The following is a 13,973-nucleotide window of genomic DNA, read 5'->3' as shown; positions in this document are numbered from 1 at the left end:
GCAAAACCCGCAGCACAATAAGATGCAAAAGAATAACAACCAAACTTACTGAACATTTCCTTCAACATAATCACACAACCAATGATATGAAATGGACTGTTATTGAACAGATAAAAACAGGCAAAAAAATCCAAGAACGTTTGTTCGAAAAAGAACAAAGATGGATTTACAGATTATCCACCTATAAAGATGGCCTGAACGATAACATCCCGTGGCATTCAGTCCTTTCGAAATAGCTTCAGTACCTAGCGACCGACCATGGGATCTTGTCCGGATAAGATTTTGAATCATTTCCATCATCTGAAATAAATATTTATCCTTAAGGTACCCCGTAGTCATTAGGAGGATCCGGATGACCTCCACCCTTCTATGAGGTAATGCCTGTTCTTTATGTTAACACACTAGGATGCTTCGATTTATGTAAAATAGTATACGTCAACATCCAGGTTGATTTTTTATGTTCAACAAACAACATGCGTGAGTATCTACTGTGTCTATCTGGCGTGTTGTTGAACATTGTATGCCTGACCACGGCGCACTTTCTGGGTTCTCCCCACCAGTCGTATTGACTTGCACACCCACGAGACCAGGCACGTTATTTTAGTAGGCTTTTATTAATCATGGCCCACTTTTCTAAGTCAAGGTCTAAGTGATCAAGGGTAGGGTACACCTTAGCGTGTGTATACCACTCGGGTCACGTCATTGGTCCTGACGAAAACCTGAGAATACTATCATATAGGTTGAAACATGTAGACCTTTTTATCATCACATTTCACTTTTAGATACCATTGGTCAATTTAACCAAGTAAGGTATCCCACCAACGTTTTTAAGATTGACCAGTTGCTCCAGAATAAAATTTCCTAGTGAGTATATCTGGCTCATTTTTAACACACTGTTCACTCACTTGCACAAAAAAACTACCTGCTCCACTGTAATTCAGGTGTCGAAGCACACCCGGATGGCACTCGGCTTTCTGGGTGGGACCCCGATGATGAAGCATGTCACCAACTAGGTTGGTGAGTGAGGGGTCTTCTACAAAAGAGAGAACTCTTTGCACCCTGCTTATTTTCCCAGCACTTTGGAGACGGTTGATTGGTCTTCTGACTATACTCCTCCATTTGTTTGTTTAAAGTCTTCAAATTGTTCACCACAGCTATGCTCTGTCATTTCTTTCTGCCCGGCAAACTTTTCTCCCCCATCATAACGATTTATGTAAAATAGTATACGTCAACATCCAGGTTGATTTTTTATGTTCAACAAACAACATGCTTGAGTATCTACTGTGTCTATCTGGCGTGTTGTTGAACATTGTATGCCTGACCACGGCGCACTTTCTGGGTTCTCCCCACCAGTCGTATTGACTTGCACACCCACGAGACCAGGCACGTTATTTTAGTAGGCTTTTATTAATCATGGCCCACTTTTCCTCTCGGTAAAAATCACCGTGTATTTACTTTATTGTTCGTTCCTATTTAACTGTAATTGCATGTTCGCATAATCACGAACGTTACTAATCCCTTCGATCTGCGATTAGCCGATTCGGGATCTAGCATTGTTTGCTTAATAAAGCACGATTGTTACTTGTTTACGTATCACCATCTCAACCGAGCAATCACACGCACGTCGGTCATATGACACTCTTGACCACGCCCCCGTTTCCAGGAAATGCTTTTCTTTTAATGCCGCTGAAACGCCCGGTTGCAGCAGCCCTCGGGGAGTACACACAGGTCGCTTAGGGTAGGCGTTCTGCTGGTGACTGGCTCCACTATGTAAGTACAGCGCTCCACTATATTTCGACTTACAACTAATGCGTCACCTTTTTAGCCATTACACCGCTACTAGCACTTTGTTACTTTTCATCAGTTTGTGTTTCAGAGCCAGCACCACGGCCTGGACTCCCATGAGGCACGCTATTACGCGCCGCTTAGTAAGCACCTTTTTCTCCTTCCTTGTTCCCTCATACCACAACTTCACGCTAAGACAATTTAGCATGCATGCTAAGTAATACACGCCCTCACGACTCTGTTTGAGAGTGAGTATACCCACGGCGAATGATTGATGAGTGGGTCGGCATGAGTTTTCCACAGGTACAATTTATATCCTGCGGATTTAACTTTATGCATTGGCACTAAATGGGATATTTTACACCCATTACAATTTATGCCTATGAATGGGTCATAATTGAGTTATCAGTAAGAGAAATGGCTACTGAATTATCGATGCACCTTGATCGTTGTACCCTCTGATTATATGAGTCAATGATCGCACTCTGCTGGGAGCACAAGGAGCATTTTTAACAACAGATACACTGTATTACATACGTACCATCGCGTCGGCTTGTAATGTTGTGTTTGTTTCTTACAGATTTCACCTGTCTTCGAATGGGATGACAGGACACCTGACTGTGAATAGACGGTTAGGTCTAAGTGATCAAGGGTAGGGTACACCTTAGCGTGTGTATACCACTCGGGTCACGTCATTGGTCCTGACGAAAACCTGATAATACTATCATATAGGTTGAAACATGTAGACCTTTTTATCATCACATTTCACTTTTAGATACCATTGGTCAATTTAACCAAGTAAGGTATCCCACCAACGTTTTTAAGATTGACCAGTTGCTCCAGAATAAAATTTCCTAGTGAGTATATCTGGCTCATTTTTAACACACTGTTCACTCACTTGCACAAAAAAACTACCTGCTCCACTGTAATTCAGGTGTCGAAGCACACCCGGATGGCACTCGGCTTTCCGGGTGGGACCCCGATGATTAAGCATGTCACCAACTAGGTTGGTGAGTGAGGGGTCTTCTACAAAGGAGAGAACTCTTTGCGCCCTGCTTATTTTCCTAGCACTTTGGAGACTGTTGATTGGTCTTCTGACTATACTCCTCCATTTGTTTGTTTAAAGTATCCTTAGGGGACTAGGAGTATTTTTGTCCCTTCCCTCTCTTACTTGTTTTGTATGAACAATTTGAAGATCCATCTTCCAGATGTGATGGCTCACCACCCTAGAAGAAAGTACTGGATCTTACCTCCAGAAGATCTGCCCGTAGTGACCTGTGCATTGCCTAACACAGGAGTCTCTAACCTTTTCTGTGATAAGAGCTACTTATGTTCAATGAATATCAAGATGAACTACTATTATTAGTGTCTTAATGGCAACCACATCAGACAAGATTACATGAGTGGCCACGATATGCAACATTACCAGCCGTGATCTTGGAGCAAGGGTTCCCAGTAGTAATGTAAAAATACTGGGTCAATTCGGAATGCCTCTATGTGGGGGAGGCATAGCTTCAGAACCCTTGGCAATAAGTCTCCCCAAAAGCTGCTTGATTTATTATTCAAATATCAGCTTTAAATATTTTGAATATTTAACTATTTTTCTGCGAACATCAGCTTGTGAGTTATGAAAATACACACATTTTGTTTCAAATACAGGCTTTCAAATTTCAATATAACTGTATTAATTCAACCAAGCAAAAGTTTCTACTTTAGGGGAACGCACTGCACAGAGGAAAGCTACTTAAAAGAAGCTGGAGAGCTACCAGTAGCTGACGAGCTACTCGTTGGAGAAGCCCGGCCTAACATATCCAAGTACCCAGCCTCAAATGGACAGGGCTGACTGCTGTGGGGACGGGGGAGGCTGGTGTTGCCTGTATGACAACCCCCTGAAATAGCCTTGGAATTTCGGAAACTGGCGAGGAAACTGTTTTGAGGGGCAAAAAACCTAGAGAGCATGCCATGGCCCACTCTTCATAAAGTGTTGTAAGACCGAATCAGCGTTATAGCTGAACAGACTTTAGCCATCAAAAGGCATATCCATAAGGGAGGCCTGCATGTCTCCTGAGAAACCTGCGGATGGCATCATGCATGGTGACTGAGCACTACACTGGTACCAAGAGCTTGCACACACTGGCGCCAAGAGCTTGCACAAGACAATGAGTAGTAAGATGGCCAGCATGAACTATGTTTTTATCCACATGTTGACAGTCTTGAATGGTTTGAGCCAAGGAGAACCTAAGTTCTTCCAGGACGGCTGGCAGGTACTCACTGTCCATGTCTCAGACAGCATGCATATACAGGGCTAAAGAACCAACAATATTAACCTCAAAGCTAGTCTAGCCAGAGAAATAATTATTTTTCCGACGGCTCAGTCCTCTCGGACTCCCTGCCTGGAGGGGTTGTAGAGAGTGAACTAGGGTTCACCTTGCTGGGGAAGCCTGGGCCATCAGATTCGCTGGAGTAGGTGGAGCTGTTCAAGGAAATCAGGGTCTTCAGGAGTCCAGTACATGGTATCTGGCCACCTATCTATGCATTGGCAGGCAAAAACAGGGATTAGACCAAGTACTGACTAAGGTGTCAGTAAGGGCTTCACTGAACAGGAACAGGAGCTCAGATGAGCCGAATTCAGGCTGTGAAACATCTCTGAGGATATCTGTCTAAACTTCAACTGAAGGCAGCTGTAGGTCCAGGACCTGATTCACTTGTCGAATTACCACAGAAAAGGATACCCTCTCTTCTGCTGGGGGCCGAAGCGGTAAATTCAAACCTGCAGCAGGGGAAGTATCAAGTACACTAGCCTCCTGCAAGCCCATATAAAGACGTCATCATCACCACCATCGTCATCTCTCGGTGGTGGCAAGCTCTGGTCACAATCTGAGCCAGAAAGAGCATGGAGCGCCTGAAGGCTCCTCTGCAATAGTCAAGCATAGGATCGGATCTGAGGATAGATCTGACTGAGGGCCGCTGTCACAGGAGAGTTTCAAAGATACACAGCAAGCCTCATTTAAGGTCTCAACATGCTGCAGAGTTGCCGATGGCCTGGGGAACACGTGGCGCAGCAGGATCAGCTGTCGAATCGGCACCTCCATGGTAGATCGGACGCAAGATAGATTGGCACCTTTACGTCCTCGCGACTTCTCTTTTGATAGAGTGGTGAGATGGTGTTGAGTCCCACTTCTCTTTCTTATGCTTCTTCTTTGACTTTGGCTTACCAGAGGAGTGGGACCACGAAGAACACTTCTCATTGTAGCAGGTCAGCACTCTCGACTTGGTGCAAGAGCAGGACTTACACAAGTCCCATGTCTTACCAGTGTGTTCAGGGAAACATAGTTTGGCAGCCCCAGGTCACCTTCAGGTGCATGAGGGTGCACTCATCGCACAACTTGGATTTGTGCCCCGAGCTAAAACACACCTCAAGCGGGTTCATGTCCGACACGTATTTTCTGCAGTAAAGGGGTAGTTTGAAGTCTGTAGGTTTAGGAGGTGGCATTTTGTTTTGGGAGTTATTGAAAGGCCAAATAAAGTGGGAGGGGAGCTCTGGACCTGCGTTCAAAGGTGCAGAAAGAAATGAACTGACATCATCGTGCAGGTTTGGTGCTTATATGCGGCTCTGTTACATCACTTACGGGGCGGAACTCAGCCAGAGAGGAGCTTCACGTCGCCACCTAGCATCAGGAGCTCTGCTACAAAAGTTTTCGAATTCCATCGGGCATCAGAGGGATAGTCTAATGGTGAGGAATCTGGGATTACACAATGGTTCTGCTCATGAAACGTAGAGGGACTGTCAGCAAAAGTAGATGACCGGGCAATCCTAATCTTCATCAGATCACACCACATAGTCCTATTCCAATAGACAAAGGCACAAGAGGAAATTAACCTCCCGGCATACCTATGTTATAACAAACCAGCAATCAAAACAAAATCAAAGGGGCGCGCAGCAGGAGGACTGCATTATACATAACAGTGGATCTTAATATTAAAATCGAAGAAGTTGAAAGTGAACACCCAAATATACAAGCAATCAAGGTTTGGCCCCTTTGTCCGGCCAACATGAAACCCCTGTTAATAATAAATGTTTACATACACCCCATCGGTAGTAGGAAAAAAGAAAAGATCGAGAGGATATTGCGTCTCCTAATAACTCAATGTACAATGAATCCAGTTCATCAGATTTTCTTGTAGGGAGACTTTAATAAGAATCTCTTTCAGGTGTCGCCTAGGGGTCAAATATTGGATGTTATGGATCATATCTGGCATATCCCGGCGACTAAAGCATTTAAACAACGATCTGACAGAATTGGCAAGGATGCGGTGAGTAATCTGGAGTATCATGGCGTGCGAGTACTGAATGGCGGGATGGCTCCGGATATTCCGACCCGAGTGTCTCAACCACTCGGCAAAATCTACAGCAGTTATAGACCACTCCTTAGTATCACTTCCATTATATCAGATGGTTTCAAGGTACAAGTTGGGCAACAGGCTGGAAAGTGACCACAAGCCACAAATGTTCAGCCTTAACTCAAACATCTCTTTACACGATCAATCGTGCCCAGAAATAGACAATTGCATAGCAGTGGTTGAAAATAGGAATAATGGCGCCACTCAGGAGACTATCATATAGGTGTGTACACTTTGTCAATATTGATAACGGTGCTGTAGGGTGAGGAACAATACTGATCCCCCTCAGAGGTTTGCCAGCCATAGCTAATAGCAACAAGAAAGATTATCCCCAGCACACGTAGACAGTTTTTAAAGTTAATATAATAGCATACTGTGAGCAACAATTAAACACAGTTGGAGTACAAATTGATGACTTTTTCTCTTTGTCAAGTTCTTCAAAATCATCTCTGATTATTTCTTCCAATCTTCAGACTGGTTCATAAAGGTTCCCCCCCACCCCAGCAATGACTCTCCAGCACTTCTAAGTGGTGCCACATGACTCCAGAAGCAACCCTGCCTCTGGACATAGCACCAGAGTATATTAGTAGCAAGCAGTGCACTAGTATCAGTTTCTAATATTTCTTCCATAGCACACTGAAGCAAACTGTGAGCAACAAAGAGACCAACAATAGTAACAAATGCCGCACCTAACGTGTTTGCCTACCACTGGATCTTCCGAATCATGGCTTTAGCTTATTTGCTGGAAGGAATCTGCAGAAAGATTATGAATCCACCAGAAATACCATTACCAATGGGAAATAACTTTTTCTTCTGACGCATACATCTATCTTCCTGCAGAATCAACCCGGTCATGTGGCGTCTGGTCAATAGGTTAAATAACAAGCCACTTTAAGGCCAGCAAGACCTGGCTCAGGAAGGCATCTTGAATTTTTCCTGCCAGATGAGCAGATTCAGAAGGATAAGATCCAGGATAGGCCTCAGACCTACGTCATTCCTAGGACCAACCCTGTGCCCATCTCTTTCAGAGACACCTCTTCAATGGCCCATTCGTCAAACAAGGCAAGAAACTCTGTGTCCAGGATCAAGGCATGCAGCAGTAAGTATGCTCGGACGAAAAGGGCATGGCTGGGAAGGGGAGGATAGGAAGGATAGGGCATAAGCCCTAGTGGATCAGATGGATCACCCAGTGGTGCGACCCTCACCCCGCTGAAAGATGATGTACTGAGAGAAACAAGTTAGAGGAGATTGGGGCACACAGAGGCCATAGAGGATGCGGAGGACTGGATCTTTTCATGTTCCTGGTAGTGACGTCTTTTAGATACAAACCCGCTTTGAAGGAAGAGATCTAGCTGCTGTGGCATTAGCACGAGCTAAGAAGGCTAGAGCACTAGAATACCCAAAACTTCCAATACTCTTGGTAAGATTACCATGCATGGGAGGCTAAGCTCGAGGCGTGAGCTGCAGCCCTGATGTTGAAATGCTCCAAGGAGGAGTCAGCCTTCTCTCCAAATAACTGCCCACTGTCAAAGGGCATTTCCAAGAGCACAGGTTGGACATCAGAAAATTGAGTGGAATGCTTTCAATAGCTTCGATTCAGCATTACAGACATACCTATAGACCGAACAAGTGTTTGCAGAGTTAAAGCTGTACTTCAGGATCTGTTTGGATGCATTTAGATCATCACTCACCAAGTCAGAGAAAGGCTGTTCCATATATTGTGGCAAGCTAACAATCAGACGTTTTGCTAGCTCCCATACGGCATGAATGTAGGAGCCTGAAAGGCCAGTTGAATTATCTGGCATAGAGCCAAGCTACCAGATGCAAATATTTTGCCACTTCACTGTGTGCAGCTGCTTGGATTCCCTATCGGAGGGAGCCATAGGAAAAGCATTTGGATATTGCTTAGAAGATGATGTTTAAATAACCAAACTCTCTGATGGACTAGGAGGACAAAAAATGCAGATTACCCAGAGAGGGCCTATAGCGTCTTGTGATCTGCCTGTGGACTGCCAGAATCAAAAAAGGCTTCTCCTGCGCGGCCATTATTTGGTGTAGGAGATCTTCAATAAATGGAAGCAAGGACTCTCTCTCAGACTGGGATTTCACTTCTGCAGAAGGCAAAGTAAAATCCAAGGCCATTGCTGCCTTTTAAAGGACTGTTGTAAAAGATAAAACCTCTTCCAAAGCAGGGTCGGAGTGGTACAAAGTGTCCCTGTTAGACCCGGCCTCGTGGCATGGCCATCCCTGTCCCCGCCCCACATATCCTGACCCATGCATCTCATGCAGCCCCCGAGCACACGGCCTAGCCAATCCTTCCCACCAGAACACACACACACCCGACCCGGACTTCCCCGTCCGTGGCCCTCCTCCTTTCGGCCACACCGGGCCCGCTTGCCCACTTCATGCGCCATGATGGCCGCCCGGCCCCAGCGCGACCCTGGCCTAGAGGCGCCACTCCGGCTGGAGGACATCGCGCTCCCATTGGGAGGAGAAAGGGAGGAGCAGTTTCCATCGCACCTCTGAGCTCCCCTGGGAAGGTGGGTTTCGATCGGCCCTCCGGCCTCCCGAGGGCTGGCTCCACGCCTGCTGGGTGTCTGGGGCTCCTCCCGACCCGGCCCTGAAAGGATCAAAAGACAATGGCAGGAAACCCCGACATGCAACCCCCAGGTGACAAGACCCCTGCCTGCACAGACTCCGGACATCAAAGAGGGGTCGACCTATAACAAGGGGTGCTCTGGGACTACCAGCAGATTCGCCTTTGGAAACACCTGAGCCCTGCTGAGTGACTCGCGGCTCCCGGCTCCCTGAAGATCGTAAGACCTCCGAACTTGTACTTGAGCCCTGCTGAGTGACTCGCGGCTCCCCGAAAGATCGTAAGACCTCTGAACTTGTACTTGAGCCCTGCTGAGTGATTCGCGGCTCCCACAGACTCTCCTAGGTCCCGCCGGACCCCGACGACGACAAGCGTATCTCCCAGCTCGAGGATTGTGAGCTGTGCGCCGGGTACGCCCCTGCATTTGATCCATATCCCCAAAGACTATCCCGCTACCTCCTACCTCCCCCCGAGACTCTGTGAGCCGTGCTCTACTTGTATATATTTGCCTTGCTGATCATAAAGATCCTACGACTCCGATTTGATAAAGATTTGTTCTTAAGAACTCACGGTGTGGCGTCTCTTTGTCGTGTGGTGCAGAGTGTACGATCCTAGATACGAGATTCCTCCCCTGAGGAGTCTCCCGCCAGTGCCCGGCAACGATAACTCGAGGGTTGGTCTCAGGATAGTCAGGGCCCCCTCCGGGCTCCTCTGAGGTCGCCTTCTAACAGTCCCCTTCTCGTGAAGCATCGCTGGCATTTTGGGACTCCAAGTAGATCTAGGAATCAGTATTATAAGATGATAGGAGGTGGACTTTCTTCATGCTGCCATAGTTCTTATCCTCAGTTGAGCAGCTGAAACTTTATGCCCCTGGGGAGGCGCACGAGTTCCACGCCGCAGAGCCATGTCCCCACCATAGACACCACAAGGGAAAGGGACACCAAAAGGAACACACGTTGGAGGCACTGTAAGCCTGCAGCCTGTAGATGAGACATTTGACTTCGTTCCTTTGAAAGCTATGGCAATTTATCAGTGAGACACCAAGAGGCAGCTCTGCCCATGCTAAGGCGTGGAAAAACAGGAAGTTACGCCAGTGCAGTGTTGCTGCTGAATGTACTCTAGTGACATGACATCACATCCAGAATCAGAGTCATGGCTTTAGATGCCTGGCACCACCGGCTGGTGTCGGAGAGTCATTGATGGGGGGAAGGTTTTATAAACCCTTATGAAGCCTCAAAGGAGTATTCATAGGGTGAGACAACTGCGAGAAAAGGTAGCCATCGGAAAGCTTTTGTTACACTACTCAGCCATCTTATGCACATCTGCTTCTGTTACTTGATCAGAATTGGGAGGATGGTGTTTTAAAAATTCCTACAGCCTAACTAACGTTCCATTATTATAGCTTCTAAATTTCAAGATGTTTTTAGGTTTGCCATTAGTCCACAGAGAGTTGGCCTCCAGCATGAGGTGTATTATCTTATGGTCAGAACAGCCCACTAGCGGAGTGGAAGTATGCCCATTTTTTTTTAACATATTACTTTTAAATCAGTACAATACAGGACAAGATAAGACAGTACATTTGACCTTTTTGAGGTATCCATAAAGGCAATATACCCTCTTTAGAAAGACAAAAACATCAATACTACCATCGTCGATATTAGACATCAACCCCTTCCCACCCTGATCGTCGACTGAGCGATACAGAAGAGAGCAGCATTTATCCCCCCTTACAGATCCGCTCCGCTGCAGTGGAGGCTGCCCAAAATCAAGAAACACATGCATTGCAAAAGCTAAATAGTGAACAAATTAGGAATCAAAAATCAATATAGAACAGAGCAGCGGCCACCAAAGTACTCCCAACTTTCATGTGAAAAGGAGAAATCCAGACTGGAGCTAGTGCTTCAAGGAGCCAGCGCAAACTGTAGCATTGCCGTTGTCTTACCGTCTTCCAGCAGAGAGTAGGGAGTGTTGGGCCTGGAACGGGAGGCTGAACGTTAACGCAACAACGGTGGAGTAGATGGACCAAGGGCAGTCGATGGAAATCTGGAGGATCAAGATCATCAGGAGTGAGAGTGACACCATTCACAAGATCAAAAACCTGAGACTAAAACCCCCCTCCACATACGAGACCACCAAAGGCAGTCAAAGGATACTTCCTAATTACATGAGCTTTACACTTAACAGCCCGAAACAGTGGCATGTCTAGCTGCCAAGCTTCTTTAAATGTTCTTTTTCAAATTATTTACATATTTGTGACAGACTTTACTTCTATGCAGGTCCAAAAGCAAGAATTGTTCAAAGCCTACGAATATCAAATAACAACCCAGGACTAAAAACACATTGTGTCTAATCCGTATGTCTAACACACAGTGATTTATGGTAACACTTGTTGAGAGACAACGTGGCTGTGCAATCTAAGCTGTAGTATTCAGCTGAATCCGGGATTTATTTTTTGCACAATTCCTGTGGATGAAATGTGTTGCATAATCCTTTTTATATGCATGTGCTACACCACTCACCCATGTACTGTTGCTGATGAAGAGATAAGGGGACGTGAAAAACTTTATATCGAATAGTGTCAGCTAGAAAGCACAACATTAACAAAGCAGTGGGAGAAGCATGGCGGTTTTAGGTTCCAGACACTACAGTATAGGGAACAATGTGGATCAAAATGGGGGACAGAAAGTAATATTTCCAGAAAGATATGGATACCCTGACCCCGCCAACTAGTCCAGGCCGACCTTGACCCGTAGCCCTGGTATCTGCACTTCTCGCCACAGTCCGTGCCAAAGTGAGCCCGTAGGTCCTGGCAAAACGTCTTCTTCTGGTGCTCGCTTCCCTCCCCCAGTGCGGATTGCACTGCCCCCCCCAGTCTTTGTCACATCTCTCATCCACCTATCCTTGTTGCATCCTCCCGGAGGTCAAGCCGCACCACCTAACCCAGCCACTCTCCCAATTCCCCCTACACCACCCTTCCAGACGAGGCTCTACTTCACTAAATCCTGGGCACATTGTTCCTCCCCCCAGGCTCTGCCAAGCTTCTGCACTATTCCTTGACAATCTTTTCTGCGGGTCCTCATTGAACTCCCACTCCCTTCTGAGTTCTGTTCATATTTTACCTCATGATACTCCTACCACTTCACACCAAACTGCCCCCTCAGTCATTTCCCAACTTCTCCCAGCACTTGCTGAACAAGTACCCTCCAGACCTCACCAACCCTCAACCCAACCAGACCTTGCTGAACTACGCCCCCATCCACAGCTCACCAACCAAACTTTGCCCAAACCAGACCTTGTTTATCTGCTCTCCAACCAGACCCTGCCAAACATTGCCCCAACAAGACCTCGCCGCACTGCCCCTCAGCCAAACCTCAGTGTACTGTGCCTTAACCAGAAAACTTTGCCGTACGGCGTCTTAACCAGAAAACCCCGCCGTACTGCACCTTAACCAGAAGACCTCGTCGTACTGCGCCCCAACCAGACCTCGCCGTACTGCGCCCCAACCAGACCTCGCCGTACTGCGCCCCAACCAGACCTCGCCGTACTGCGCCCCAACCAGACCTCGCCGTACTGCGCCCCAACCAGACCTCGCCGTACTGCGCCCCAACCAGACCTCGCCGTACTGCGCCCCAACCAGACCTCGCCGTACTGCACTCCAACCAGACCTCGCCGTACTGCCCTATAGCCAAACCTCAGTGTACTGTGCCCAAACAGAAAACCTCACCGTACTGCGCCTTAACCAGAAAACCTGGCCGTACGGCGTCTTAACCAGAAAACCCCGCCGTACTGCACCTTAACCAGAAGACCTCGTCGTACTGCGCCCCAACCAGACCTCGTCGTACTGCGCCCCAACCAGACCTCGTCGTACTGCGCCCCAACCAGACCTCGTCGTACTGCGCCCCAACCAGACCTCGTCGTACTGCGCCCCAACCAGACCTCGTCGTACTGCGCCCCAACCAGACCTCGTCGTACTGCGCCCAAACCAGACCTCGCCGTACTGCGTCCCAACCAGACCTCGCCGTACTGTGCCCGACCAGAAAACCTCTCCGTACTGCATCCCAACCAGACCTCGCCATACTGCGCCCCAACCAGACCTCGCCATACTGCGCCCCAACCAGACCTCGCCATACTGCGCCCCAACCAGACCTCGCCATACTGCGCCCCAACCAGACCTCGCCATACTGCGCCCCAACCAGACCTCGCCATACTGCGCCCCAACCAGACCTCGCCATACTGCGCCCCAACCAGACCTCGCCATACTGCGCCCCAACCAGACCTCGCCATACTGCGCCCCAACCAGACCTCGCCATACTGCGCCCCAACCGGACCTCCCCATACTGCGCCCCAACCGGACCTCCCCATACTGCGCCCCAACCAGACCTCCCCATACTGCGCCCCAACCAGACCTCGCCATACTGCGCCCCAACCAGACCTCGCCATACTGCGCCCCAACCAGACCTCGCCATACTGCACCCCAACCAGACCTCGCCATACTGCGCCCCAACCAGACCTCGCCATACTGCGCCCCAACCAGACCTCGCCATACAGCGCCCCAACCAGACCTCGCCATACTGCGCCCCAACCAGACCTCGCCATACTGCGCCCCAACCAGACCTCGCCATACTGCGCCCCAACCAGACCTCGCCATACTGCGCCCCAACCAGACCTCGCCATACTGCGCCCCAACCAGACCTCGCCATACTGCGCCCCAACCAGACCTCGCCATACTGCGCCCCAACCAGACCTCGCCATACTGCGCCCCAACCAGACCTCGCCGTACACCGCCTCAACCAGACCTCGCCGTACACCGCCTCAACCAGACCTCGCCGTACACCGCCTCAACCAGACCTCGCCGTACACCGCCTCAACCAGACCTCGCCGTACACCGCCTCAACCAGACCTCGCCGTACACCGCCTCAACCAGACCTCGCCGTACACCGCCTCAACCAGACCTCGCCGTACACCGCCTCAACCAGACCTCGCCGTACACCGCCTCAACCAGACCTCGCCGTACACCGCCTCAACCAGACCTCGCCGTACACCGCCTCAACCAGACCTCGCCGTACACCGCCTCAACCAGACCTCGCCGTACACCGCCTCAACCAGACCTCGCCGTACACCGCCTCAACCAGACCTCGCCGTACACCGCCTCAACCAGACCTCGCCGTACACCGCCTCAACCAGACCTCGC

General features: G+C 48.7%; 1 protein-coding gene across 3 annotated transcripts in view; it reads right to left on the bottom strand.

Annotated features, from left to right (window-relative positions):
- TRAPPC10 (trafficking protein particle complex subunit 10) overlaps positions 1 to 13,973 on the bottom strand; it is a 584,087-nt gene that overhangs the window by 158,372 nt on the left and 411,742 nt on the right. For all 3 annotated transcript variants that reach the window (XM_085620787.1, XM_085620788.1, XM_085620789.1), the window contains one exon: positions 10,725 to 10,825. In XM_085620787.1, coding sequence (XP_085476913.1) covers positions 10,725 to 10,825 — 101 coding nt within the window. The remainder of the gene's footprint in view (positions 1 to 10,724; positions 10,826 to 13,973) is intronic.

Source organism: Triturus cristatus, chromosome 8 (assembly GCF_964204655.1).
Source record: "Triturus cristatus chromosome 8, aTriCri1.1, whole genome shotgun sequence".
Classification (NCBI taxonomy): Eukaryota; Metazoa; Chordata; class Amphibia; order Caudata; family Salamandridae; genus Triturus; species Triturus cristatus.
Note: the sequence above shows the minus strand (reverse complement) of the source record. Positions and strands in the feature narration are given on the sequence as shown.